Consider the following 26,711-nt stretch of genomic DNA (forward strand, 5'->3'; position numbering starts at 1 on the left):
GGGATAAGACATTAACAATGGCTGATAAATTAATGTACATAGTGACACACAAAATTACCCCTTCTGTAGATAACAATTACTAATTGAAACGTTTGAACACTCAATTTAATTTACCAATAAACCAAAATTCAACAAAAGTCCCCAAAGTTGTTAAGCCAATAAATAAGACAATGTTAATATAAAACTTTGGGGGCTAGTGTCATAACCAGCCCAATGTCCCATCCCTCCCTGATGTATTTTAATGATCATGTACGGATATAGAATATACGCGGATATTATGACAGTGGGTACAATTGTCGAAATTTTGGGTTGCTATTTTCACTGTCATTTATTGGTCAGTTTGTTTATTCAGTAGGTGGGAAGGGGATGGAGAATATCGTTATTTTAGCCCGCGACAACGTTTCCTTTATTAGAGAACATGAAAATGTGGTGTATGATCCAAGTAATAAATCAATTTGATAAGTGGCGTGGAAAATGTTGAGTTGACACCCCTACACGAAAACTAGGAGGGTCATATCAGGAATAGGGTATAGCCAAAAAGCGAAATAAATCTAAAATAATATTTATGTTTGGGGGACAGATAAAAATTCATAATTTTAACACAAATGTGTTGCCCCCCCCCCCAAATGACAACTGAAAATCACATATAGGTTTCGTGATATTCCCCCCGAATTAATTTTTTTGGGGTCATATAACTCCTTATATTTGTGTTAAACCAAATTGTTTAGACAATTAAAATACACTTAAAATTAATATTTTCTAGGATCACAGCGGTTTGTCGGCGCTTTCCTCAAAGGACGGTAAAACTATGGAAGTCCTGAGCGTTCAAAAACTAGAAGAGGTAAACTTTTTTAAGGTGGTAAACCTCAGGGAAAGGGAAATGTGATTCTGACAAACAATTTTACAGGAAAATTTCCCCCACAACCCCCTTCCACTTTTCCTCCCCTTCTTACTTACAACTCTTCAGTTACATGAAAGAACAAGATATACCCCGAGCTTACTTTCAAAGGTTTCGTGATTTTTTTTTGTGTAGAATTGATTGTTAGAATAGCTAGGCCTGGGTAAACCTAAAAAAAGACACGCTTTTTTTTTACAATTGTTCAACTTCTTACCTAAAATGTTCGCATCTATTATACTATCCCTATTCAATCTATGGAAAATAAATGTAAAAATAGAACAAGATCAGTTTTCATGAAAGCCTATTCCTTTTTGAAAAAAAATATTACTATCGTCTGTCTACAGACAAACAAACCCCATAGTACGTCTGGAAATTGTTTTCTATTAATTTCAGCAAAAAATGTAAATTTCCAAGCTAAGCTAAATTTCAAACGGACCCCAACTTTGATACATTAGATATATTGTACATTCAATTACTGCGCAGACGATAGAAAATTAATAAGACAGACAGACACACATTCTACTACTCCATCTATAATACAAAGTAGCTTGATGTCTGTCCGTCTGTCCGTCTGTCTGTCTGTCCGTCTGTCTGTCCCTTAAGATCTCGGTAACCACTGAACCGATTGGATTCTACTCTTCAGGGTATATACCTACTGGTCCTGTGGTGGTTTTAGGCTATTTTCTTGGGGGGTGGGACACCCCCAACCCCCCCAAAAAACAAAAAAAACCCCCCCCCTATTTTTTTTTTTTTTTTTTTTTTTTTGCAGAAGATTTCCTAGGTCCTTTATTTTTTTTTGCAGAAGATTTCCTAGGTCCTTTTTTTTTTGCAGAAGATTTCCTAGGTCCTTTATTTTTTTGCAGAAGATTTCCTAGGTCCTTTTACGAATTTCACCTCAATTTTTTTTTGATCACCTCTTGGGGCAAAGCCCCTAGAGGCTAGGGGCGAAGCCGCTAGTATATCTATATTACAGTAAGTAGAATGATGTCTGTCCGTCCGTCTGTCCCTTTAGATCTCGGTAACCACTGAACTGATCGGATTCTACTCTTCAGGGAATATACCTACTGATCCTGTGGTGGTTTTAGACTATTTTCTTGAAGAGTGGGACACCCCTCCACAATAAAATCCCCCTCCCATTTTTTTTAAAAAGAATTTTTAAGAATCTAGCGAATTCGCCATTTATTCGCGAAAATTTGTGATCCATTCGCATTTTTTCAGCTGGGTAGGTAATAGAAGATGTAATTATACCTCTTGGGGCAAAGCCTCTAGAGGCTAGGGCGAAGCCGCTATTATTAATAAATAGAAGTATAAAAAGGAAAGGATGTAGTTAGAATAAGCCAAAACAAAGCCAGTTTTTTTTTTACATTTAGTCATAAAATATTTAAGAACATAAACTGTCAATTAAAGTATCATTTCACATTGACGTTAGCCCAGTCGGAACAATTAGAAAGCATGGAAAAACTAATTTTTCAGTTATATTAATCTTGGATTTTTAAACATTTTAAAATAAACGTATAGGTTTCGTGATTTTTTCCAAATTAATTTCGTTGTTGGTATAAGCTGCTAAATAACAATCTAAATCTATTTAAGATTAGCTACTCTTTACCTTTATCAAAATGTATAAGAATTTTAATTCTCAAATTATAGTATATATTCACCTGAGCCCCTAGCATCTAGGGACTCTGCATTTAAAATGGTGACAGGGGACAGAAAAAAACCTAAAACCGTCTAAAATCTAAAAATGAAATAGTCAAAACCATTCCTTGACCTATGCAAAGCCTCCTTGAAAAGATAACTTGATCAGTTTAAAAGTTGTTGAAATCTTAAGCTTTAGACAAAAAATCCTTATGTACAAATAATACTAGCAGCTGCACCCCAAGCATCTATCTAGGGACTCTGAATTCAGAAGGGTAGAAGGGGGCTGAAAGAAAACCTAAAACTGTCTAAAGTCTAAAATCTAAAAAAAAGCCAAAAACCATTCTTGTACCTATGCCTCTCTAAAAATGATAACTTAATCAGTTTGAAAGTTATTGAAATCCTAAATAAACCTTACTTATAATGTACTTGCTAGGAGCTGAGCCCCTTGCATCTGGGTTCTGCATTCAAAGGGGTAAGAAGGGGGCAGATAAAACCTAAAAGTGTCTAAAATCTTAAATCTGAAAAGAAATAGCCTAAAACCTTCCCGGGAACTATGAGGCCTTATAAAGTGGAGCAGCTCAGTAGTTATTGAAATCTTAAGCTTTAGACAAAAAAAATACTCTTGTATATAAATAATAGGATTATCACTATTTGTAAGCTTTGGATTTTAGTTTTACCATAGTCCTTTATTTAGATCAAGAATGAGGCAGGCTTCATACCCGCAGCTGTGGTTCCTGGTTTGGATATCAAGAAAATGTCAAATGCGGGACTTACTATTTCAAGCACCTCTTCTTATAAAAGTAATACTTATAATATTTGATAGAAGAAAGGTTATATTAGTATTCGTAAAAAAATGCGCAATTTGCATTAAAAAGCAAGTATATAACAAAGGGATAAAGATTCTATCTGTTTTAATTGCTTTAAAAAAACTGATAAAGAGTCAGCGACTGATTATTTTAGTGGAAAGTTAAGAAACAAAGACAACTAGAACAGCTGGAAATTTTTCAGGATTAAAATTGATCTTAAACACAAAAAATATAAAATTTTTGTTTAAAAAACAGAGAACAAAATCTATGACTTTCGGACGTCTTCTAAAAAATCATCTAACAAAAGTCGCACTATCAATTGTCATTAATCCGAAGCTGTTAAGTTCATAGTGCCTATAAAAACATATGTCATACAATACAAATGACCCATGATAGGCCAATACATAGACTAAATTACCTAGGGCAGGCCAGTATACATTTTAATTGACCAAGGCCAGTGTGACGTAATTTTTTGTAGGCACTATAAAAAGCTTTAAATTAACCCTTCATGATGTTTTAGTTGACTTTAATGGTATCTTGGGACCTGCAGGAAAGAGCCTTGTCAAGTGGACATCATGCTGTTCTATAGATCCTTGAATATCTTTAAGCCTTGGAATCATAACATGAAAATATCTAGGTATCATTTTATTCATTTTATTATATATTCTTCAGTATTTGGATTAGTTTATTGACAGGGAGTGAACATTGGACTATAAACTACACAGGGATCCAAAGTTTGCTCGTTTGTTCAAAAACATTGGGTTCTTTTATTGAACTTTGATTTGTTGGTCTAAAACGACCAAGCTAATATTGCTTGATTCACTTCTACAAGAGATGCGATTGATAATGAAAATTTTTTTCTTTGAAATATATTTCGTTATGAAGCAGCAGTAGTTACTAATTTTGTAACCGTTAAAAGTTTGATTTGTTGGTTTAAAACTAGTGTCCGAATCTTTCACCAATTAAAATCTATAAAAGGGGAAACTTTGTTTATCATCATTGGGATGTATATTTATTTTCTTACATTGTCTTATCCCTAAAGATCCCTTGGTTATAAGGAGAAATTTTGAATTAGCAACTCTATAATTACCCACAAGACATAAAGGACGTACATACATTTCTAGTAAAATTAATGAATACTATGAAGCTTACCTAAAATGGAGAACTCAGTTTGTATTGTAGTTAGCGAGATATTTACGCACAAACACAAAAAGTGATACTCTTTTTTAGGGCTCGGCAGTCGCGCATAAACCTCCAATTTAAGCCTGGCGTCTGTGTGCAAAAAATTAAATTCCTAAAAGATGAATTGTCTAGGTCGACAGGTTTATACATCCAGCTGAATTTTAAAGTTATAGAATGTTGATTTCACTGAGGCTTACGCGTGGCTGCCGATCTCTGCTTTTTTCATTATAGCAAAAACTAACTTGATTTTTTTGTTTAGATTGAAGACAATTCGTAAAGAAGCTACACAATAGAAAATGAATTTTTTTCTAAATTTGATAAATTAATATTATTTTTTTGCATTTCTTCGGTATTAATAAATTTTAGCATTTCAATACTCTTTCATTTTGAGGTGATTATGAATTTAATTAATATAACAATTTACATTTACATTTAATTAAGTCATTGGACTGTAAATTACACTGGTTATGCTTTTTTTCGTTGCAATAAAACTTTGGGTACTTTAATAGAAATTTTGATTGCTTCATTCTAAACTAGTAGTGTCAACCAATAATTTTAATAGATAAGGTAAATCGGTGTGTATCATAATTGAGGATGTACATAAATTTAATCATACAATATCTTATCCCTTAAGATCCCTGCATTGTATGAAGACAAGTCAACACAATTTTTGAAATTTTTTTCAATTATTTTTTAGTTCATCCTTACAGTAATATTTTTGTTAATTTTTCTGAATACTAGTAGCTTTAACCCTAGTCTCTAAACAATTATTTCCTAGAAATTCTCCAATATTTTTTATGCTCTCCATTGTACTTTGTTATTCTTGTTTATGTATTTTGTTTTTAACTTTATAGAATTGCAACTGAAACAACAACCCTAATTCAATTCATCACCAAATCAATAAAAGTAGTGATGTGAAGATTTTTTGTTATCATAATAAAAATCATAAGTGTATTTCATGGGCAAAATTAGTCATTTGTTTTGTCACAGAAGAAAAAATAAAATATTTATTCTTGTTTAAAGAATTAAGGTTTCTTTTATCAATTAGATTGAATAAGTTCTACTTTTAGGGAAGCTTTGAATAGGTTCTGAATATTTTCAGAGCTGGATCTTTAAATCATTTCAATGGTGATCTAAACCACCCCGCGCGAAATTTCAGCCAATCACAGCGGCGTATTTTTAAAAAGCGCCGTTGTGATTGGCTGAAATTTCGCGCGGGGGTGTTTAGATCACCATTGAAATGATTTAAAGATCCAGCTCAGGCTATTTTACATATACATGTAAGCATTGGGATGGTTGTAGGCTATTTTACTGACCTCCTTTATCTATGGGCACAGCATAGAGCTTGGAGGATTTTCATTTTCTTATGAAAAGACATGAATAATAATTTTTAAAATTTTTTGTCACATTAAATGTATTGCTATGCAACAGAGCATGTAAACATATAAAAAAATAGAAATGAATAATTATTCACAGTGCCTTAATTAAATATATAACAAAAAACACTTTCAGACTTTCTTTCAGTTACAAATTAATTTCGAACATACATTGTTTTCATTTGTGTTTCCTCTAGAAATCACTAAATCAAGAAATAAGAACTAGAACAAAATAAATCAAATTTTAATTTTGTTCTTTTAATGAAAATGCAAAATACTTAAAATGAATGTTAAGTAAATGTAAATTTTAATTTAACTTAGAGTTACCTAGAAGCCTGTATTTGACCATGAGGTATCATCAAATCATTAGAAAGATTTTTCAAGTCCTATCTTTTGCAATTTTTCTTTATCAGATGCAAAACTCTGTGAGAAAGTATTTTGAAATACCAAAAACTCAGCATACTTCAACAACAACTTTTGACAAGGTCAAAAAACCTGTTGTCTACATATGTCAAAGTGATCAGTTTAGCTATTCAAAAGCAGAAGAACATGGCTATACAAAACTGGCTCATTTTACATTTGGGATACTTGGATATCCTAATATTTCATGGAATGGTAATGGTAGAAATACAACATTCAAAGATCTACAGCAGTACATTTACCAGGCTAACTATGCAGACACTAAGATTACAAACAATGATAAAGTTACATACTTAAAAGATGCTGAAGACAATGATATAGCTTTTATAATTCCTGTGGGATTCTGTTGGCATGCACACATTGATAAATATTTCAGGATTCACACTTCAGAGGAAACTACTATCTACTTGACAGATCCGCTAAAGGCGAACAAACTGATGATACCTCAGTTGGAACATGGAAAGTTTTCTATTGGTGTGAAAGGAAATGGCTTTTATGACAACAATGTTTACAAAATGAAACTTACTTTGATTAACTCACAAATCAATGAAGGAATCTCTTGCATTGATTATGAAAAAAGAGGAACTAGTTATGGAGATTGTATTCACAAATCTATTGGAGACACATTCTTATCTCTGTATGGTTGCTTACCACCCTGGTTTCCTAATTCTGACAAAATGACATGTGGTCAACATAAGGAGATACTGATACCCACACTTGAAACACTTGATAATATTCGCTCTGATTACAGCAACTTTTACTATGATTTGGACATGAGCTACATCAAACCGTGTTTACCACCATGTGAAACAATAAGACTTGAGTTCATGGATACCAGTCATATAACAACTAAAGAGAAAAGTGCTTCACTTAGATTTAGTTTTCAAAATAAGGTTACAGTTTACAAGGATGCATTTGCCTATGATATGTTTAATTTAGTGGTTGATCTTGGTTCTGCACTTGGTTTATGGTTAGGTCTCAGTGCTCTCAGTACATTTGATTCTTTGATTGATCTATTTTTTGCAATTAAAGAAAAATCTGTTGAATATGGTTCTTAAGAGTTAAAATTTTATTTTCATTTTCTGTGCACTTTGCTGTAGCTTTCTATACTGCCTAGAAAATATGTCGTCATACTGGCCTAACGTTGACAAATTTCAATGTACACTGGCCTGCCATTGAAAATTTAGTCTCTGTATTGGACTGTCATTGGTCATTTGTATTGCAAGGCGTCATTTTTTTTATAGGCACTCTAAAGAGCTTTACTTTGCATCTTTTCAAAAGGAAAAATAAATTTCCTTAATTATGTAAAAGTTTTTGTTGATGATTTCTATATACAGGGTGTTTCAAGAGAAATGCGTTTTTTTTAAACTTAATTATGCATATAAAATAAAACAATTATATAAAATGCTTTTAGCTTTGGAAAAACTGTTCTGGGACGTTTATGTTTCAAGTATTTAAAAAGATTATTTCAACAAATTATGCCTTAAAACCGTTTTTTTTCCAAAGGCCTTATTTTTGAAGATTTGCAGAATTAAAGGTTGTGGAAAATTACTTGCATTTTAAAAATTCAAATTGCTCGACTTGTATTAAAAGTAGAAAAATGTTATGCATACCGATAGAATTGTCATTAGCTCTAGTTTTTTGGATATATAAGAACCATTTCTGTGATACGAATAGTTTAGGAGCTACATGGTAAAATGTTCCAACTTACTTAAAACTTTTCAACCTTTCTCACATTTTTCAACGTAGCTCCTAAACTACAAATAGTACAAAAATGGTACTCATATTTCCAAAAACTAGAGTTTATGACGATTGTAACGGTATACATAACGTTTTTCTACTATTAATACAAGCCGCACCATTTGAATTTTAAAAATGTGTGCATTTTTTCCACAACCTTTAAATTCATAAATCTTCAAAATTAAGACATTTGGAAAAACCAGTTTTTAAGGCATAATTTATCGAAAAAATCATTTTTAAATATTTGAAACATAAATGTCCCAGAATAGGTTTTCCAAATATATAAAGCATTTTATATAATTTTCTGTGCCTAATTAAGTTTTTAAAAAACGCATTTCTCTTGAAACACCCTGTAGTATTACAAAAGAAAACTTTAATTGTCCTAATTGGTATGCTGTCGTCAGTAAATTATAAATAATTTTGGAAAGTTTTTTTAATGTAAATATCAAATTATTATGTTAAAAGTAAATTAATTATGATTTATAAAGTCTCGTGCCATTTTTATTTGATTTTATTAGAAGTTTTTAACAGAATAGCCACCAAACTTGTGTTTTTTTATGAATAAATGAACAGAACAGAACTTGATTGGGGCTTTGAATTATTGAATCCTGTATTTAAGCAATTTTGCAACTAATTTACATAAAATTTAGTTTACACTTATTAATTTATATTCTGCCTATTAAGTTCTGGCAGTCTTAAAGTGATAATATTCATTTTTACCTCCAGCTGATTTTAGAGCTTGAAAGTTTAACAACTTTTAATTTATGGTTGGGCAAGTTTAAAGCGTTGCTTTTAATTTAATGGTGCTTTCCCTCAAAGAGCCTAGTTAGAAAAATCCCTCCCTTCAACCATTAGGATGAAAGAGGTTATTTTTGTTCCTAAGCCTTGCAGGGGGTCTCAAAGGGCTAACCGGTACCTAATAAAAAAAGTAACCTGGCCGAAAAAGTTTTTAATTAAGGTTGCGAGATTATTTATAGAAAATACACTTAAAATGTTGAAAGGGATCTTTAAAAATCTTAGCTTAATTATGCTATTATTATTCAATATTTTTTTTACTTTGAAAAGAAGATTGTTGCCAAATTAAAGCTTATCAATAAAATTTGGGGAAGAAGAGGACAATGGCAGATGAATTAATCAACAAAAAATCATAATCCTGATAATAAACCATAGTTGTATTACTTAAGTAACAATTCAACAGAGATTTCAGATTTTTATTTAATTAAAAATTATTATTCTAAAGTAATTACAGCAAATTAGTTGTTTTTGAAAAACACTTTTTTTCATAAATCCGAATAAGAATTTGCTGATAGACCAAAAGACCATCAAGGGCATTTAGAAACATCGCTTGAGACAGCCCATGGGTTTAGCTCAACACTCTCAACATTTTCACTAAATAACAAAAGTAATTAAAATATATACATATAAGATTGGCATTGATTTATTTTGATTATTATAAAAAATCTTAATGGGCATAAAAAATAATTCCTAAATAAGAAGTAACCATTGGAATGTCTTTTTGGTTACATTTTAAGAAAAGTTTCATATCTTTAATAATAATTGACCAGTTTTTGATATTTCAAGCAATAATAAAACGTCCTATAACAAAGCTTTTATTAAAACGTAGTAAGGTTTCTATTAATATCAGTGGAGAAATTTTAAACTTACTAAACAATGCAGGTAATTTGTGGAATTTTTTTAATAAAAGTCCATGCTTTGCAATCCTGTAGTCTGCACCTAAAATATTCAAAATTCAAAAATTATATGTATATTCTTATATAATGATCTCTGCAACCTATTGTTCAGATTAGATATTTGTGTCACTATTTTTTAGATTTAAATCTGACTCTTTGGTACTAAAATTGCAGATATGACAAGATATGATTAAAATGTCAGATTTTAATCTTACATTTAGAACAGAGTCAGAGTTAAGGAGATAACATCATGCATAGCTATTGTGACAATCAATTTTACATAAAATCACCAAACCTTTGGAAGTTAGCTTGGGGTATATCTTGTTTTTTCATATAACTGAAGAGGGGTGGGTAAGAAGGGGAGGAAATGGGGGAAAGGAGTTGTGTGGAAATTTTCCTTTAGAATTGTTTCCCTTGATAACATCAAATATTTTTCCTAGTGAGAAGAATTTGAATATAAATAGGAAATTAGTTAATCATACCAATATCTGCAGAGCCCTACAGACCATGCTTTCTTAATAAATGGGACTTTCTTCAGTGTAACCAGGGTACCCTTGTATTCATAACCATAAACTTCACACTGTGTTATTGTTTCATCAATACATCCAATAGTTTCATCCCCCAGTGCTGCCACGCCAAACCTATTCTCTTTAAGGACTCGTGCATTATTTTCTGCTTCAGTTCCTGTTGCATAACTTGTTCCCTAAAGTTTAATTTTTAAAAATAATATTAGGAAAAATTAGTATGGTTACTAATTATTCTGCTTTGGTATATAAAAAGGTTCTTAGCTGCCAAATAATTTTTTTAGTAGATTAAAAGTTACTTACATTTTCTGTATAGAACACATTGGGATTACTAAAGTAATTTATTCTGTAAGTATTGCGGTCAGATTTACCATAGGCCATAATCGTACTAAAATTTAAAAGTTATTATTCAAATTATATTTTAATATGAATTTTTTTGACAGTGTGGAAGGAAAAATCTTACCGTTTATTGGTACCATTAATATGATATCCTAACTCATATCCATAATTATCAGGAGAAGAATGTTCTCTGAAATCAAGTTATTTAGTACATATCTAAAGCTTACTAGTTCGAATTTAGAAAATAAATAGAAAACAAAATGTTACCTATTATGCTTACAGCCAAAACCATGGGCGATTTCATGGGTATGTGATAAGCTTACCGAAATTGTATTCTTTCTAATCACAGAAACTGTTTTACCTTCATGTCTGTAATAAAAGAAATTTACAATATCATATGTCAACAATTACAGTATCAAAATATTGCAGCATCTAAAATTTATATTGATCAGCACTATCCTTCGGCAGCCACAATTTAATTTATCATTATTCAGCTCGTCCTCAATCAACTTTTATTAATCAACTATCAGCCTTTATTTTTGATGGATTTACAGTAATTTTAAATTATGTTAAATATATGGCATGAAGAAATTTTCATTTATTATGTCCTGTCCATGGGGGTGGGGGGTGGATTAGGCTGTTATTTCTCTTAACATTGACATTTGTTGAACATTTCCTAGAGTTTTTGTGAGGACTTATTAGAAACTGTGGAATATATGGCCATTTAGCAGCAAGAACAACCAGATACCAGAAACAAGGTATACCTGGCAACTGCCTTTCTGAGGTCACCTTATAGGGATCTATATGACCCCCACCACCCCTAAAAGAAGTTAAGGATATTGTAAATACACTAGGGCATATATACTATATACACTCATCCTAATACTCATGTACTTTGTGCACAACAAAAATAAAAGATTACAGCCAGCTTTTGATAAAAGATATTTAGTTGATGATATGAAAAGATAATTGTTTAATGGTAGAAAGGAAAAAGATGGAGAGACAATGTGTCTACAAATACACACAAATGATTCAATCTTACCTCCAGCCATTACCAATAGCAGCGCCTCCAAGATAAGGGTCATTAGGAAATTTAGTAACTAGAAGAGAAGCCATATCTGCTCCTCCTCGTAGGTCTTCAATTGATCCTTTTGATGCAACAAATTTATCCAATAAATGTCCACCATTTTTATATCTTTGTCTAGAAATAATATATTTTATTATTTCCTTATTTTCTTACTATCTATAATACAAAGTAGAACGATGTCTGTCCGTCTGACCGTCTGTCCGTCTGTCTGTCCCTTAAGATCTCGGTAACCACTGAACTGATCGGATTCTACTCTTCAGGGTATATACCTATTGGTCCTGTGGTGGTTTTAAGCTATTTTCTTGGGGGGTGGGACACCCCCAACCCCCCCCAAAAACAAAAAAATCCCACCCCCATTTTTTTTTTTTTTTTTTTTTTTTTTTTTTGCAGAAGATTTCCTTGGTCCTTTGTTCAAAAATATTTTTTATTCCAGCATTTATTTTGAATGAAAGAATAGCAACATTCTCTCACTAAAAACAATAAATATTAATTTTTTACAAATTTCGCCTTAATTTTTTTTATCACCTCTTGGGGCAAAGCCCCTAGAGGCTAGGGGCGAAGCCGCTAGTAACTAAAAAACTAAAATTTGGATCAAAAGATATTTACCCCTCTCTAAGTGTTGAAAGTTCAATGCAGTGCGTTTTAATTCTAATTGGAACCTCAGAATTTATGAATGCTTCATTGATTGATAAAATCATCTAAATTAATAGGCATTAATACATTAAACATATACTATTTGATTTATTTATCATCACTTACATTTTCAAAGAAAAGCTCAAGCTCAATATCTTGAGTATCTTGAGCAAATTCTACGGTGTAATACCATTTGATTGAAACATTAGCAATGGTTGTGTTATCATCTATGCCTTGCTGTCTTAGTGCTTCTTGTTCAGGGGTAAGGTTTCTATGATGGAGAAAATTTATAATAGCAAGGCCCATAAAAAATATTATTTAGGGTCTACAGCCTTTATTTCTTTAAGGAAGCCTGCAAGGAATGCCACGCTTTAACTGCTGAAAGACTGCCACAAGTAGACCCAATACCCAAAATTGGAAGCCTTTAGCTTCTATAACAAAAAAGTTCTAGGCATTTTAAAATGACATTTTATGTACAATGAAAATTTTGAAAGAATTTAAATGCTAATGTTAGAAATTTTGAAATTAAACTACGTGGCCTAGAAACAAAATTATAAGCTTATCTTTGTCATAAATTTAGATTGCCAGTAACTAATTATATATTTACAATAAAAATACCCATTTTTATAGTCAAAATCATTAAAAAAAATTAAGTTTAACTTGCGTTGTAACGAGTGTACTGTAGCCAATCAGAAGGCTGAATCAGCTTAGCAACCAATCACAGCTGAGCTTGCAGAAGTTTCCCCCTTTGTTTCGGCTATGATTTTTGTTTAAAAATGCAATTTAAATTGAATTTTTTTTTATAGATTTTGACTATGAAATGTGGCGTTTTTATTGTAAAAATGTAATCGGTTACCGGCAATCTAAATTTTTGACAAAGATAAGGTTATAATTTTGTGTCTAGGCGACGTAATTTAATATTGTTTTTTCTTTTATAAGCATCGAAAATCTTTCAAAATTTCCATTGTATATAAAATGCTTTTTGAAATGCCTAGAACTTTTTTGTTATTGAAGCTGAAGGCTTTAAACTTGGGGTATTGGGTCTACTTGTGGCAGTCTTTCAGCAGTTTAAGCGTGGTATTTCTTGCAGGCGTCCTTTAATGTATCATCAAAAGTAGCATATGCCCTTGTTATCTATACATTTCCACACAAGAATGTATAAAATTTTTGATAAAACCTATATTAACAATGAAGATTTTTAAAGCTTAAATTTTGAAAAAGTGTTTGAGCAAATAGTAACTTTTTATATAAAACGACCTTTTTTCACAAATTTAAAGTAGAAATCCTTTTTTTTTGTTATTAGCAGAAACTTTGTACATAAGTGTAATAAATAATTTGGGTTTTAAGTTAAAAGCATTTTTTATACATATTTTTTAGTCTTTTTAGGTTAAAAATATTTTTAAAAAGGTACTTATTAGGCAAAATTGTTTTAGATGAAACAACAAAATAAATGATTAAGAATATAGCAAGAAAATTGTTTTTGTTTCATAACTTGTTTAATAACAAAAAGATATCAACAAAATAAAATTTCAACAAAATGATTTTTTTCTCCAAAAAGCATAATTAGCCACCTTTTAAATGATTGACATGAAAAAAGGGAGCGGAATAACTGTCATAATTAATCCTTTTGATTAATAAGGGTGTGTTGGAATGTATTTTCTTGTATTCCCTGGCAAGTTCGAACCCATTAATTCCCTTTTCCTTACACCAGAGAATGAGTGTGTTACGCGGCATTTTAATTAAATTGAAATCACGCAACCTCGATCTTACAAAAATAATAAACCATTAATTTTATGTAATTAATTTTTATATTTTTGTTTTAGACTTACTGTTTTCATGGTAATAAATACACATTTGTAAACTTCGCTATGTTGGTCATTCGGAGGGCTTGGAGATAAGATTTCGAGAACGGCTAGGCATGCGTTCCGAAACAATGAAAACAAGACAGAACAGATGCGGCTAAGAAAATATCTGTGAAGTTTTGTGAATGTGTCGGTTGTGATACCTTACCACGCATTATTATAATCGTAATCAGTACAGTTAACTTTAGTGACAATCATGGGTCCTAAAAAGAATAAAGGCGCTCAACTGGGATTGCGGCTGCGCCCAGCCGTCGAGGCCTTAACCAGTGAACTAAATAAAGTGATGAAGTTGGTCAGTGAATCTTCAGAGCTTGACGTTAGACATTTCACTAAGGAGTCAATCCTTGTCCATGACAAGTTCGAGACATTCGATAGCATCATGGTCGGTTTTAGCAAGCTTGGTGTGAGAATCCAAGAGCTTGAGGAGTTTAGTGACATTTATTCTAATATAGTTACTGTGCAAAAAGATTATAGTGCTCTGAAAGATGCTCTAGATGCTATAGAAGAGCTTAGTGACATTCAAAGTGTTGTTGATTTAGTTGGTGATAATTTGCCTGACCATAAGGCTGAACTATATGATCGATGCTTAAAGATTGTGAAAGTTATTAAAGGGTCATACTTTCCCTTACCAGAACCAATTATAAACACTTTGTCTGCTTTGATGAAACGGCTGGCTGAGGTTAAGCTTGAACCTGTGAAGCCGCCCACAACGACGGCGGGTGCCTCGACAGCATCGCCATTTGTGTCACCGTTTGGCACACCACAGTTCGGCACCGGTTCTATATTCACGCCAGGATATATGAATCGTGTCGACGAACGCCTTCTTCCCAGCTTTGACGGCCAAGAGGCAGCCTACGTAAGTTTCAAGGACAATTTTAAAAAGCTTACCGTAGGACAGGACCCGTCATATTTACAGTTATTATTGAGCAGTGAAAAGGTCTGTAAAAATAAAGAGTTGAGACTTCAGTTAATTCAGATTCAATCGCATGAATCTCAATGGGCTTACCTTGATGCACGTTTTAAGTCCAAAACACGTCAGATGCTCTGCCTTTTCAACCAATGGGAGAAGAAGCCTAAACCATCGGACTCCAACCAGATTGTGACAGTCTTAGCAGAGTTTGGTGGTGCAGTTAGCCAGCTCGAGCAGCTGACTAAAGATGATGATGATGATGAAGTTACCACAAGCCAGTGGTTGACCGTGATCCTTCTGGAGATGTTATCCAAGAAGTTGCCACGTGATTTTCAAGATAAGCTCAACCTAGCGTTGGGCTCGATGGATACCCCAAATGTTCCTAAGCTGTTGAAGATTATAGAGGAACAGAGGGGCGCCATTTTGATGAGGTGCTCAACTGATGTAGACACCCCCTCCAAGAAGAAAGGTAATCCTGCGGCCGCAGCTACAGCCGTTGGTAAACCTGGGTCTCCAGCTAAGACCAAGAAGAAACAGCCTTGCCCGTCGGAAGGTTGTAATTCTGATCACCTGTTGTTTAAGTGCTCCAAGTTTAGGGATATGTCTGTTCCTGAACGTAAAATCTTCATCAAGAAGATAGGCGCCTGTTTGCTCTGCTTGCAAAAGGGGCATAGGGTTGCCGACTGTCCTAGAGCCGATAAACTTGGCAGCTGTACCATAGACAGCTGCAATCAACCCCATAATAGCTTGATTCATGAGACTGTGGCTGGACAAGTTGCGGCAGTTTATGAATCACAATTGTTTAGCAAGAACAATTTTATGCTGATGTTGCAGCAGCTCCCAGCATTGGTGGCTGACAAACGTCAAGTCACCGTCAATGCTATGTGGGACTCTGGAGCAAATTTGACGTTGATTTCTAGAAGTATTGCCAAGAAGTTAGAGTTGCCATCAACTGGTCGCACAGCTACTATTTCTCTGGCAGATGGAAAGAGCCAAGCATGTCCTACAGTCAAAATTTGTTTGGTTGACCGCAACCGGAATTCCCATATTCTGGAGGCGGCGGTAGTGCCCAGCATTGGTACTGAAGAAGGGTTGCGTTCTATTGATCCTGCAGCCGCCGCCGAAATTTTCAACATGAAGCCTGATAATTTTTCTATGGTCGATGGTAAGATTGATGTTCTTATCGGCCATTTAACACCAGCTATGTTCCCGTGTGCAGATAAAATGGTTGGTGATTCTAGACTGTACAGAAGCTTATTTGGTACAGGCTATTTAGTTGTGTCTGCAGACGGCAGGACTGTTACTAATCCTGTCGCTTGTAAAGCTGTTAAGTTGGAGGTCAGCAAGATGGAGTTCCTGAGTACAGAGAGTTTGGGGATACAGCCGCCATCAATGTGCAGCGGTTGTAAGAACTGCCGTCATTGCGCCGCCATTGCCGCCGGGCAGTCCGCCTTGGACGTGCGTAAGCGGCAGCTGATTGAAGAAGGTTTGACGTTGGATCTTGAGAACCGTATCTGGACGGCCTCATATCCTTACAAGCAGCCGCCAAGTGTGTTGTTTGATAATTCTGAGCAGGCGTACAAGATCTGCTTACGTGACCGGCAGAGGATGGTCAAAAAAGGTGAATATGACACCTTCTGCCAGGTGTTCCAAGAAGCTGTGTCTCGTGGAGTGTATACAAAAGCTTCGCCAGAAGATCTAGCTTATACTAAGCCCGTGTATTATTCGAGCCTAGTCTGCGCATATAAAGAGTCTATTTCCACGCCGTTGAGGATATGCGCCAATTCTAGCCTCTGCTGCAAGGGGCTAAGCCTCAATAGTATTATGATGGACGGGCCAGTTCCATTATATACCCTGATGCACAATCTTATTCGGTTCAGAAGTTATAAGTGTGCATTCGTGGCTGACATTCAGAAGTTCTACAATTCATTGTTAGCTACCTATGAGGATTCTCAGCTGAAACGTGTTTTTTTCGCTGATACAGTTGATGGAGAGCCGGAGGTTTATCTCACCAAAACCATCAACTTTGGTGAAGCCTTGGCCGGCGATATGGCCGTGACCGCCCTCAGACTCACTGGTTGTATTTTTGGTGGACGTTCCCAGCAGGATGTTCAAGATGTTTATGGATCTGAGAAGATTAGAGGTTGTGACGTTGTAGCCCAGCAGGATGTGTGGAGAGATGTTCAGCAACCACTCAGTTCTGAATTTGTTTTGTATCAAGATCCTCCTTCGGTCAAATTGGAGACTTGTACTTACGTGGATGACTGTTTGAGCGGTCATAACAGTAAACCTGAAGCTGTCCAGCTGGTCCAAGAGCTGGAAGATATGATTGCACCTGGAAATTTCAGATTTAAATCTGTTATTTATTCTGGAGATGATGTTGACAGTGTAAAAGTTTTGGGCCTTGTTTGGGACCCTAAACAAGATAAGTTGTTCCTACCTGGCAGAGCCAACCACGGCGAGAAGATTAAGGGTAGAAAGCTACTAGAGGATCTGGATCTGGAGGATCTCTGGAGAAGTCTACCTGAGTTGATAACTAAACGAGAAGTTTGGAGAATTGTGCAACAATTGTATGACCCAATGGGTCTAGCAGCGCCATTGCTGCTTAAATCCAAGCTTTGTCTGCGCTCAGTTTGCATACATGGATGCAACTGGGATGATGTCATACCTGGAGAGTTGAGGTCGGAGCTCTTGAGCAGCCTCCAGGACCGTTCGGCACTTGGAAATGTGTCGTTCAGACGTTCGATGGTTCCTGATAAGCCGTTGGGGCTTCCAATGGTTGTTGGTTTCTGTGATGCATCTAACCAGGCCTATGCAGCCATCACCTACCTGAGATGGCCAGTTCCTGGAGGATATGATGTAGTTTTGTGTTGCGCCAAGTCACGTGTCGCACCAGTGAAGATAGAGTCTATACCAAGGTTAGAAATGCTTAGTTGTCTAATTTTGGCAAGGCTTGTGGATACAGTTGTCAAAGCTCTACCTTTCAGCATTTCTGGCAAAGTATTCTTTAGTGATAGCAGCTGTGCCCTGGCTCAGCTATCCAGTGACAGTGTTATGCTAAATGTTTTCAACAGTCATCGTGTTTCCGAGATACAACAGTTGACGAGCCCTGAAGATTGGAGATGGGTTCCAACCCAACACAACATCGCCGACCTGGCGACGCGTGGTTTGTGTACGATTGAGGATGTACAACCTGGATCTACTTACCAGGAAGGTCCAAGCTGGTTGCGCCTGGAACAGGACCAGTGGCCCGTTAAGACGGCGGGTGAGGTAAATGCATCCATTCCCGAGAGCGAGCTAAATCCGAAGATGGCGAAGCTCAAGGTAATGTTCACACAGGTGGTGGACAATGATTTCTGGAGGTCCCTGGCAAGAAGGACCTACAGGCAGGCAAGGAGGACTGTGGCCGCAGTTCTTAAGGCTGCCAACTGCTTTAAAATGTTGCTTGTCAAGAAACGTGGCGTTGCAACAAATGAGGATGGTGTTAGCAACAATGATAGTTCTAGGTATTATGAGAACTATACTTTCACAAATACATACATGGATTCTGTTTGTGACTTGTTTTTGACTTCCTTCAACCAAGAGAAGGAGATGACCATGGACGCCGAGGGGAAATTCGACTCCCTTCAACCCTATCATCACAAGGTCCAGGTTTGTTGGCCCATAGTGGGTCATGATGGATGTTTTCCTCTTAGGTCATTCACAATATTGAAAATGGCCGGGAGGGGAGATGAGGCTCTTGAGGCCGCTGCTGGAGGCCCCAGGAAAGTTATGAAGGACAGCCCAGGTGTTGTCTTGCTCAGCCACCACAACAGGCTGGCGAGGCTCATCCTTCAACAGTCCCACGATGAATTGGGGCATGGAGGCCATCGTAAAACATTGGCGCAAAGCCGCAGGTATGCATGGATCACACATGGCCGCATGGAGGCTATGAAAGTGGTCAAGAGTTGTGCTGCATGTTCCATTGAATATGCCAAGCGTTCGAGTCCCGCAATTGCTAATATTCTGCCAGATCGTGTTGAGCCCTCAGTGCCCTTCAAGGAGGTGCATATGGACCTTGCGGGGCCGATAGAAGTTGTGAAGCCTGGCGTTGGCACCAGGAGTTCCAAGACTAAGTACAAAGTCTGGTTGTTGATTGTGGCCTGTAGATTCACACAGGCTGTGTTTGTTGACGTGTTGACCAATTATTCAACTGAAGCTGTGCTGGTCGGCATGAGAAAACTTCAGGCGTTTTACAATATGCCTAGAAGGGTTACTACAGATAGAGGCACCAACATGGCTGGTGCCAAGCGCATTTTAGATGAACTTTTGAAGGATACCAGGATGCATTTTGAATGGCATCTTGTGCCCACTGCAGCACACTCGTTCGTAGGTACTGTGGAGAGGCAGGTTGGGCTGGTCAAGCGTGTGTTGAACAAGAAGTTGGCTGGTGCTACTGTAACCTTCAATGATTTATTGGTGTTGTGTGCTGAGACTGCAAGAGTCTTAAACTCTAAACCATTGACGTATGCCACCCAAGGAGATGACGTCAATTGCTGGAGAATAATTTCACCTGCTGATCTGTTAGGCGGCAGGACCAATGATGCAATCTGCACCTTCGAGACAGGTTGCAAGGAGCCCATCACCAGGAGGCTGGAGAACTTGGAGGAGTTGACCCGTCAGTTCCATCAGGTGTACAAGGAGCAGCTCATGCCCGAGCTACTCAAGTCCGTCAAGTGGCGCCGCAACGAGGTGCTGCTCGAGCCGGGAGACGTGGTGCTTATCGACGATAGCACAAGTTTGATGAAGAAGTTCAGATTGGGGCGTGTGGAAGAAGTGCGCCCAGGTGGGAGGACCGTGGTTTGCAAGTACAAATTATCAGATGACGCAGCCGCCACGAGTAACGAGACTTCCGCAAGACGTCTGCTCAAGATCAATCTACCCAAAGTTTAGTATAAGTATCGTTCTTGTTTTAACTTTGAATTTTATTTTTACGGTAGATTTATCAGATATTTTTTTCGAAAGACAAAAAAACGCAAATTTTGACGCAATTTCGTTTAAACTTTCAAATCGACGCAAGATTTTTTCATTTGGAATGCAAGCTTAAATTTTTTATACGTTTACGCAAGTTTTTTCAATGATTTAAGTCTTTCCGGGACCAGGGATTTTTTTTCGCGGAAATTTCCTAGGTACCTACGCAAATACGAACATTTTTATCCTTGTTTGATTGAAATTCGATATGATAAAAAATTAACACAATGAGATTTTTAACATCATACAAATATTTCTTAAGATTTATTATAATCACATAAATAATTTAATATTACATGCATATTAAAATTATTACTATTTACCTTTTAACCGATGTACCTAAAGAAAAAATGCAGATTTTTTTCACCTTGAATTAAGTAGATTCTTTGAGTTCGAAGATTTAAGCTTAATAAGACCGCTCTACGGTGTATCTTAGCTCTGTTTCCTCGGCCAGACATACCGCAGAACGGCAAAACTAAAGCATAAGATAATTTTTATTTTGATTGCTTTGACTGATGATTTAAAGTTTCTTTGAATTATTTCATGATTCTTTTTATTTTTTAATTTGATTTTAACATCACTAATTATGTTTATTTTCAGTTGATGCAGCCCTGCGCCAGAAATCCTGTTGGAAATTATGCAGTATCAAAAATTGTGATGGAAAGACATACCGTCCGACAGGATAGCTGGAACATGGCAATTATTTATATTTGATGGATTTGTTAGTTTGTATCTTGAGGGATTCATTCTAACTGAGGCCCCAAATTGCCTTAATTATGACTGTTTGAATACGTATAAGTTGCTTTCTTTTCAAAGCAGAGAGAAATTGCAAACTCAGCATTTAGAGAAGTTCTTTTCTTATATTGAGCTTTTGTTTTATTTTGGTAAATTTAATTTGCATATTTCAATTGCAATTTTATTTTACGCAATTTTGATTCACGAAGATTTAAAATTATGGAATTTTAATTTTCCGATGTTTGATGATTTTTTTTACAGTCATATTATTTAGATTTAAGTATCTATTTTATTAAAACATGTTAGATTTAAGGATCTTACTTATCTTATCTGAAAAATGTTTAGATGTAAGCACGAGTATTTTCCCACCGGAGAAAAATTCTAATTATTGAGAAGTTTTTTTTGAAATTTTACTTTTCTTTTCTAGCAAAAAGATTTAGTAGAAAAAATGTCATTATTTAATCTTTCTTTCTTTTGATGAAAAAAGTTTGAGTTGATTATTTAATTATTGATGCGATTTTTAATATAAAAATCATTTGCCTATTATTATGTAGGTACTTAATCAAAGTTAGGTACTGTTGATTATTAATTCATGTATTCGCAATTACATGGTCTGTAATTCTAATTTTAATTGAGATTATGAGGCCATGATATAATGAGATGTGTGAGTGGTAAATGTGCATTTCATGAATGTTGAATGCTTTTCCCATTCCTTATTCCTATCCTTATGTGGTAGTGGAGTCGGTTTGAGTTATTGTGGTGTTCGTAAGTTACCATAATTAATTTTAGGCCTGATGGCCATGCCATTTTAAATTCTTGTAATTTATGCGTTATGAGATTGTGATTTTGTGGACACTGTCTGCACGCATGATGCTAAGATGAGTTATTGTGTTCGATTCCCAGTGACTAGACGGGTGTGTGTTGGAATGTATTTTCTTGTATTCCCTGGCAAGTTCGAACCCATTAATTCCCTTTTCCTTACACCAGAGAATGAGTGTGTTACGCGGCATTCCTAACTATCTCCGCGCGTCGCTTGTAAACAAACAAAAAAGACGCGCACTTTTCCTTTGATGATTCCCATGTGAAGAGCTACGTGAATGAAAATAATGTATTGGTTGAATATACATGCGCTCTAATCCGTGGAAGATCTCAAATAAGCCTTCCTGCTTAGTTTGACATCATATGTGGTAAGAATTTATCTTTAATTCTTAATAATAAGCGTAGAATGGTATAATTTTACGAAGAAATTTAAAACATTAATTTTTCAATAAATAGACCATTTAACTGCTAAGTTTTATCATACGAATATTTTCCTTAATTTTATTGATCATTTGAATCTAAAATTATCAATTTCTGATGCGATTTAATATGTTTCGTGCCAATTTAAAGTTTTTTAGAAATTTTATATTTTTAATTAAATTGAAATCACGCAACCTCGATCTTACAAAAATAATAAACCATTAATTTTATGTAATTAATTTTTATATTTTTGTTTTAGACTTACTGTTTTCATGGTAATAAATACACATTTGTAAACTTCGCTATGTTGGTCATTCGGAGGGCTTGGAGATAAGATTTCGAGAACGGCTAGGCATGCGTTCCGAAACAAAGGGTAAGTAAATAACCTAATATATGCAAATAACCAGCTAATTCAGTAGTATTTTTAAAGTAAAAAATTATCTTTTAAGGAAAAATAAAAAATAAATAACAAGTAAACTTAAACCAAAAATCTTTTTCTCATGAGCTTTTAGAAATTTTGGCCTTAACCCTTACAGATCGGGCCCAAATTCCCACCTTATCAGATCTAAGAGCCCCCCCCACCTCTATCTCGGCTCCTGTTACGTAAAATTTTTTTCTGGTGGTGTAGGTGTATTTTTAGAGAAAATTACTTTTTTTAGTCATAGCGGTCAGACCGCTTCATAGCCGCTTTTTAGCAGCCAGCCGCTAAATATTAAAACAGCTGTAGAGCAGCCAATCTTGCAGCTAGGATGACCAAATTTTAGGACGAACTTTTATTTTTTATAACAAAAAAATTACTTTTTCTGATCATCGCCGAAAAACGGCCAATAACGGAAACCGCAATTTTCGGTGGTTACGTCGGTAAAACGGCGGTTGGCAGCGCCAATTAATATTTTTATCTGTTTATTGTTGCTCAAGGATTTACCAAAAAAAATTATAGATCTCTAGCTGTAATAGAAGCCACGATATTCATGATATATGTCTGTAGTAAAAGCCAGACAAAAATCTCTGGTGTAAAATTCGATGAGGAATTAGAACATATGCTGCTTTTGATCATACTTTAAGAAATGAGGGCTGTAAACCCTAAAAATACTTTTTTATGGGTCATGCGGCATATATGTAATTCGTTGATTTTCTTTTCTAAATAGTTGTAATAATAATATAATTAATGATAGATTTTAAAGCAAGCCTGCAGCAAAAAGGCTATTTTTCTAATTAAAGTCCATATTAAATATTTGAGAGTTTAAATTTAACTACTAAAAAAAACTGTTTGGTAAAAATATTGAGTGCTTGATATAGAACAAAATAAAATTAAAATCTACACTCCTTTTGACCTCTCAAATATTAAAAAAAAACCTAAATTTTAAATAAGAAATCATTAAAAGTTTACAAATAGGCTTAAATAATATAATGGCTTACTCTGCTTCACTTGACAAAATATTGTCACACTCATTTTGTTTGGCACACTTTGCTTGACTTGATATTGCAATTTTAATTGGGACACTCTATCATTACAAAAAGAACGACATGAAATGAGTAGAAATTACCTGTTTTCTTCAGATATTTCCACTGTTCTAGAGGAAAATTCAGATGAAGGGCTAAGTTCCTAAAAATTTAAATGGTCATGAATAACGTCCACAGATATAGGTTATTTATAACTTGCTAAGCTCTGTATAATATTTCATAAATAAAAAATTAAAATGTTTCTTGCAGTTACTTATTTCAGCCAAATACCAACAGATCTGTTTTGTCATGCAAAAGAAATGGTTAGCACATTTATAAACAAAATAACCTTTAAAACATGACATCCTTGAAATGCAGAACAGGGTTCAATTTCAAACACTTCTCCAGAGGTTGAAAAAATTCTACCAAGTAATTTGGAATTTCTAAAAAAGTTCTAAAATTAGTAAATTTTCATGGCTGTAGTTAAAAATATCGGAATTAGATGGTCCAAATTTGTACTACTTTCCAGGCAAGCTTTATAAATGCCTTGGAATATTTTTTAGGATATTGACATGTTATGACCCCTTTCGCTTTCCTCTAGAGACTAGAGGCAAAGCAGATAAATTTATTAGAAATTAAGATTCTTACTTAGAAATATGTATTACCTTGAGGTCAAATAAGCTGTACATCCATCATTGTTAACATAGGTAGCAGAGTATATTTCTCCTTTGTTGGACGTTTTTTCTCTCATACCCATACATTCACCAGGCAAAGTAATTTGATTATTGTTCAAAGCCTCAAAATCTATTACAGCTACTTTACAACTAAAATACAAATAAAATCTTAACATAGGAAATACAGATAAATATAATTGTATTTTTTATCCTATTAGCAAACTTGGTTAAAGTGAAACAAACATTCGCGGCATTGGCATAATTTATATGTCTTTATATGCACTTTATATTAGAGACGTTGAAAATGTTAAATACTACTGCTATATCAGGCTTTTGACATTATTAGCAGAGGAAATACATTGGCTCATACACATGTGCCCCTCATTACCATGAACAGTTAGAACTTGCAAACAAAGGGTAAAACTAATATACATTGGGTGAAAGGTTGTTTTACACTGCAATCAGACGATGAAGAGTATGATTCAAGGTTCATTGAGAGAACTACAATCTGAAGCTATTCCTCACTTTTAAGAGTAAATTATAGGTGAAAAGTAAAAAATAACCTAATCACATTCTCGTTCTGACAAGCCTTGATGTTAGAGATTTCAGCATTATAATCTAGGGTTACCAGCACATTTTCACCTTCATTGCCCTCTTTTCTTGACTTCAATACAAAAAACTTTCATGTATCATAGAAAGATTAAATTAGAGGTTTAAAATGTTGGAGATAAAAATCAGGGCTTTGTAGTCTTAGTCATTCTTAGTGACACAGCTTACATAAGCTACTCAATATAATTCAGCTGTAGGCATAAGTGTAATTAAGCTAAAAACAGTATAATCCTCCACCCTAAACACCAAATCTTAATGTGCGTTACTCAGTTACACAACCATGTAACTTTGTGAAGCTCTCATCTGCATAATTGCAACAAAGCTGCAGCCTTACAGATTTAAGAATTTTTTTTGGTAAATAATATATAAAAAGATATGCATGAAGAAATTACTGAGTAATAAAGTTAAACAGCTAATAGTCTTCAATTAATTCTAACTGGAATATATTTGACTAACCTGTAATGTAACAGCAAGAAGAGATAAAAAAGTTAAAATAGTTATTAACTTCTTCATAGTAACCAATATAAGATTGTATTGATTGTATGTATAATTTGAGCATTCTTTTATAAAACGAAAAAGGTGTTTTATTGCAGAAATCACAAGGATGCCAAAATGTAGTGCAAGGTGGTTAAAATAAAATGCTGCTTTGTCGTCTTAGCTATGCAGAAAAAAAACTAAAATTAAAGTAAGGAAAATGTAATAATAAACCTTATTTTTTGAGGGGACGGGCTTATTTCTATGATGATATATTTTACAGAGTAAATAAAGATGTTTTTGAAGATAGAATACTAAAGTTTTGCAGAAAGTCAAAGACTATCCTGAAATCTTACCTTACAACCAGCATGGTCTAATGGTAACTGATCTTAGACATATATAATTTCAATGATGCAAATATACTTCTACTAGAGATAGAAAGATAAATTTCTAACTAATAATCATTTACTTAACTGTTTATGTATTCATTATTATATTTAGAGAAATATAATTATGACTGCTTTATTATAGCTAAAGCTATCAACAATGACTGTAGATTATCTACATAAAATTAGTAATTTTTTTCTAGTGGTGAATTCTTTTGGAGGTTGGGGTGGTCCCTTCCAGAAAATTTTTGAAACCTTCCCTGGAAGGTAAAGGAAAACCAAGTCGGTTCAGTGATAATAAAGATTCTTGGTCACAAATAAACAATAACCTTTAGATGCCTCTAATAAATAATCACTGGTGAAAATTGTATTGACATTTTACATTTTTGAACAAAAATCTTCCAAAATTATATGTACTATAATGAAAAACTTATTGATTATTTATATTTTATTTATTTTAATTGAAAATTTTATCTAATTTTAAAAATAATGTTGAATCAAAAACTTAAATAGAGTGAATACAAAAAAATACTTTTATTCGATCTAATATCTTAAAATTACAATTTTAAAATCATATACTATACTGCTGTACTTTAAAAGTTACAAAAGGGATTAATAATTAATATAATTTGGAGACATTAGGTATAATTTACATATTTCAGCCAGAAGAAAAATATTACCTTTGTATAGATTACAATAGCGATGATTTTACGTTTCAGGCGCTTATTGACTAAATAATTAATAAAAAGGTTCTTATTAAAAATTCATAAATAAATAGTATTTAATTTAGCTAGAAAAGTGGTTAATAAATATTTGATTATTTGTTTTATTAAACACATTAATGATAATTAGTTAATAGTATTTTTTTGATTAAAAATATATATAAATGCTAAGAATTGTTATTTGAATCGCAATTATATACAAGTTACGTAATTTGTTAACCACTTGTAGATTTTGCTATTGAAGAAAATAAATAATAGCAGGGATGACAACATAAAAATCAAGTAAAAAGAACATCTAATCAGATGGGAGAAA

At 34.1% G+C, this 26,711-nt stretch overlaps 3 protein-coding genes across 4 annotated transcripts in view; 2 read left to right on the forward strand and 1 right to left on the reverse strand.

Moving 5' to 3' along the window:
• Positions 1 to 4,898, forward strand: part of LOC145328167 (uncharacterized) — a 43,620-nt gene extending 38,722 nt beyond the window's left edge. The window contains exons 68-71 of the mRNA XM_080171755.1: positions 764 to 841; positions 3,231 to 3,336; positions 3,863 to 3,979; positions 4,784 to 4,898. Of these exons, the coding sequence (XP_080027881.1) occupies positions 764 to 841; positions 3,231 to 3,336; positions 3,863 to 3,939 (261 nt within the window). The 3' untranslated portion in view covers positions 3,940 to 3,979; positions 4,784 to 4,898. The remainder of the gene's footprint in view (positions 1 to 763; positions 842 to 3,230; positions 3,337 to 3,862; positions 3,980 to 4,783) is intronic.
• The window catches only part of LOC145328169 (uncharacterized), a 183,478-nt gene continuing 160,908 nt past the window's right edge, over positions 4,142 to 26,711 (forward strand). For both annotated transcript variants that reach the window (XM_080171758.1, XM_080171759.1), the window contains exon 1: positions 4,142 to 4,174. The gene's annotated coding sequence lies outside the window, so the exon portion shown is untranslated. The remainder of the gene's footprint in view (positions 4,175 to 26,711) is intronic.
• Positions 9,264 to 25,382, reverse strand: LOC145328168 (uncharacterized). The gene is made up of 14 exons (XM_080171756.1): positions 25,273 to 25,382; positions 24,771 to 24,871; positions 24,199 to 24,357; positions 23,883 to 23,976; positions 23,638 to 23,696; positions 12,461 to 12,605; positions 12,308 to 12,399; positions 11,657 to 11,815; positions 10,882 to 10,983; positions 10,739 to 10,804; positions 10,579 to 10,663; positions 10,234 to 10,454; positions 9,726 to 9,794; positions 9,264 to 9,449 (listed from the first exon to the last, which is right to left on the reverse strand). Exons 1-14 carry the CDS (start codon positions 25,327 to 25,329, stop codon positions 9,383 to 9,385), a joined length of 1,476 nt encoding a protein of 491 aa, XP_080027882.1. The 5' UTR covers positions 25,330 to 25,382; the 3' UTR covers positions 9,264 to 9,382.

Source organism: Acartia tonsa, chromosome 9 (genome assembly GCF_053477335.1).
Source record: "Acartia tonsa isolate MP-2025a chromosome 9, ASM5347733v1, whole genome shotgun sequence".
Taxonomy (NCBI): domain Eukaryota; kingdom Metazoa; phylum Arthropoda; class Copepoda; order Calanoida; family Acartiidae; genus Acartia; species Acartia tonsa.

Excerpts from the sequence above, each read along its gene's own strand:
- LOC145328168 (XM_080171756.1), bottom strand. The coding sequence starts at position 25,329 with ATGAAGAAGTTAATAACTATTTTAACTTTTTTATCTCTTCTTGCTGTT. Across the intron at positions 12,606-23,637 it reads GAAATATCTGAAGAAAACAG|AAACCTTACCCCTGAACAAG; the intron begins GTAATTTCTACT and ends TCTCCATCATAG. Across the intron at positions 11,816-12,307 it reads CTTTCAACACTTAGAGAGGG|ACAAAGATATAAAAATGGTG; the intron begins GTAAATATCTTT and ends TATTATTTCTAG.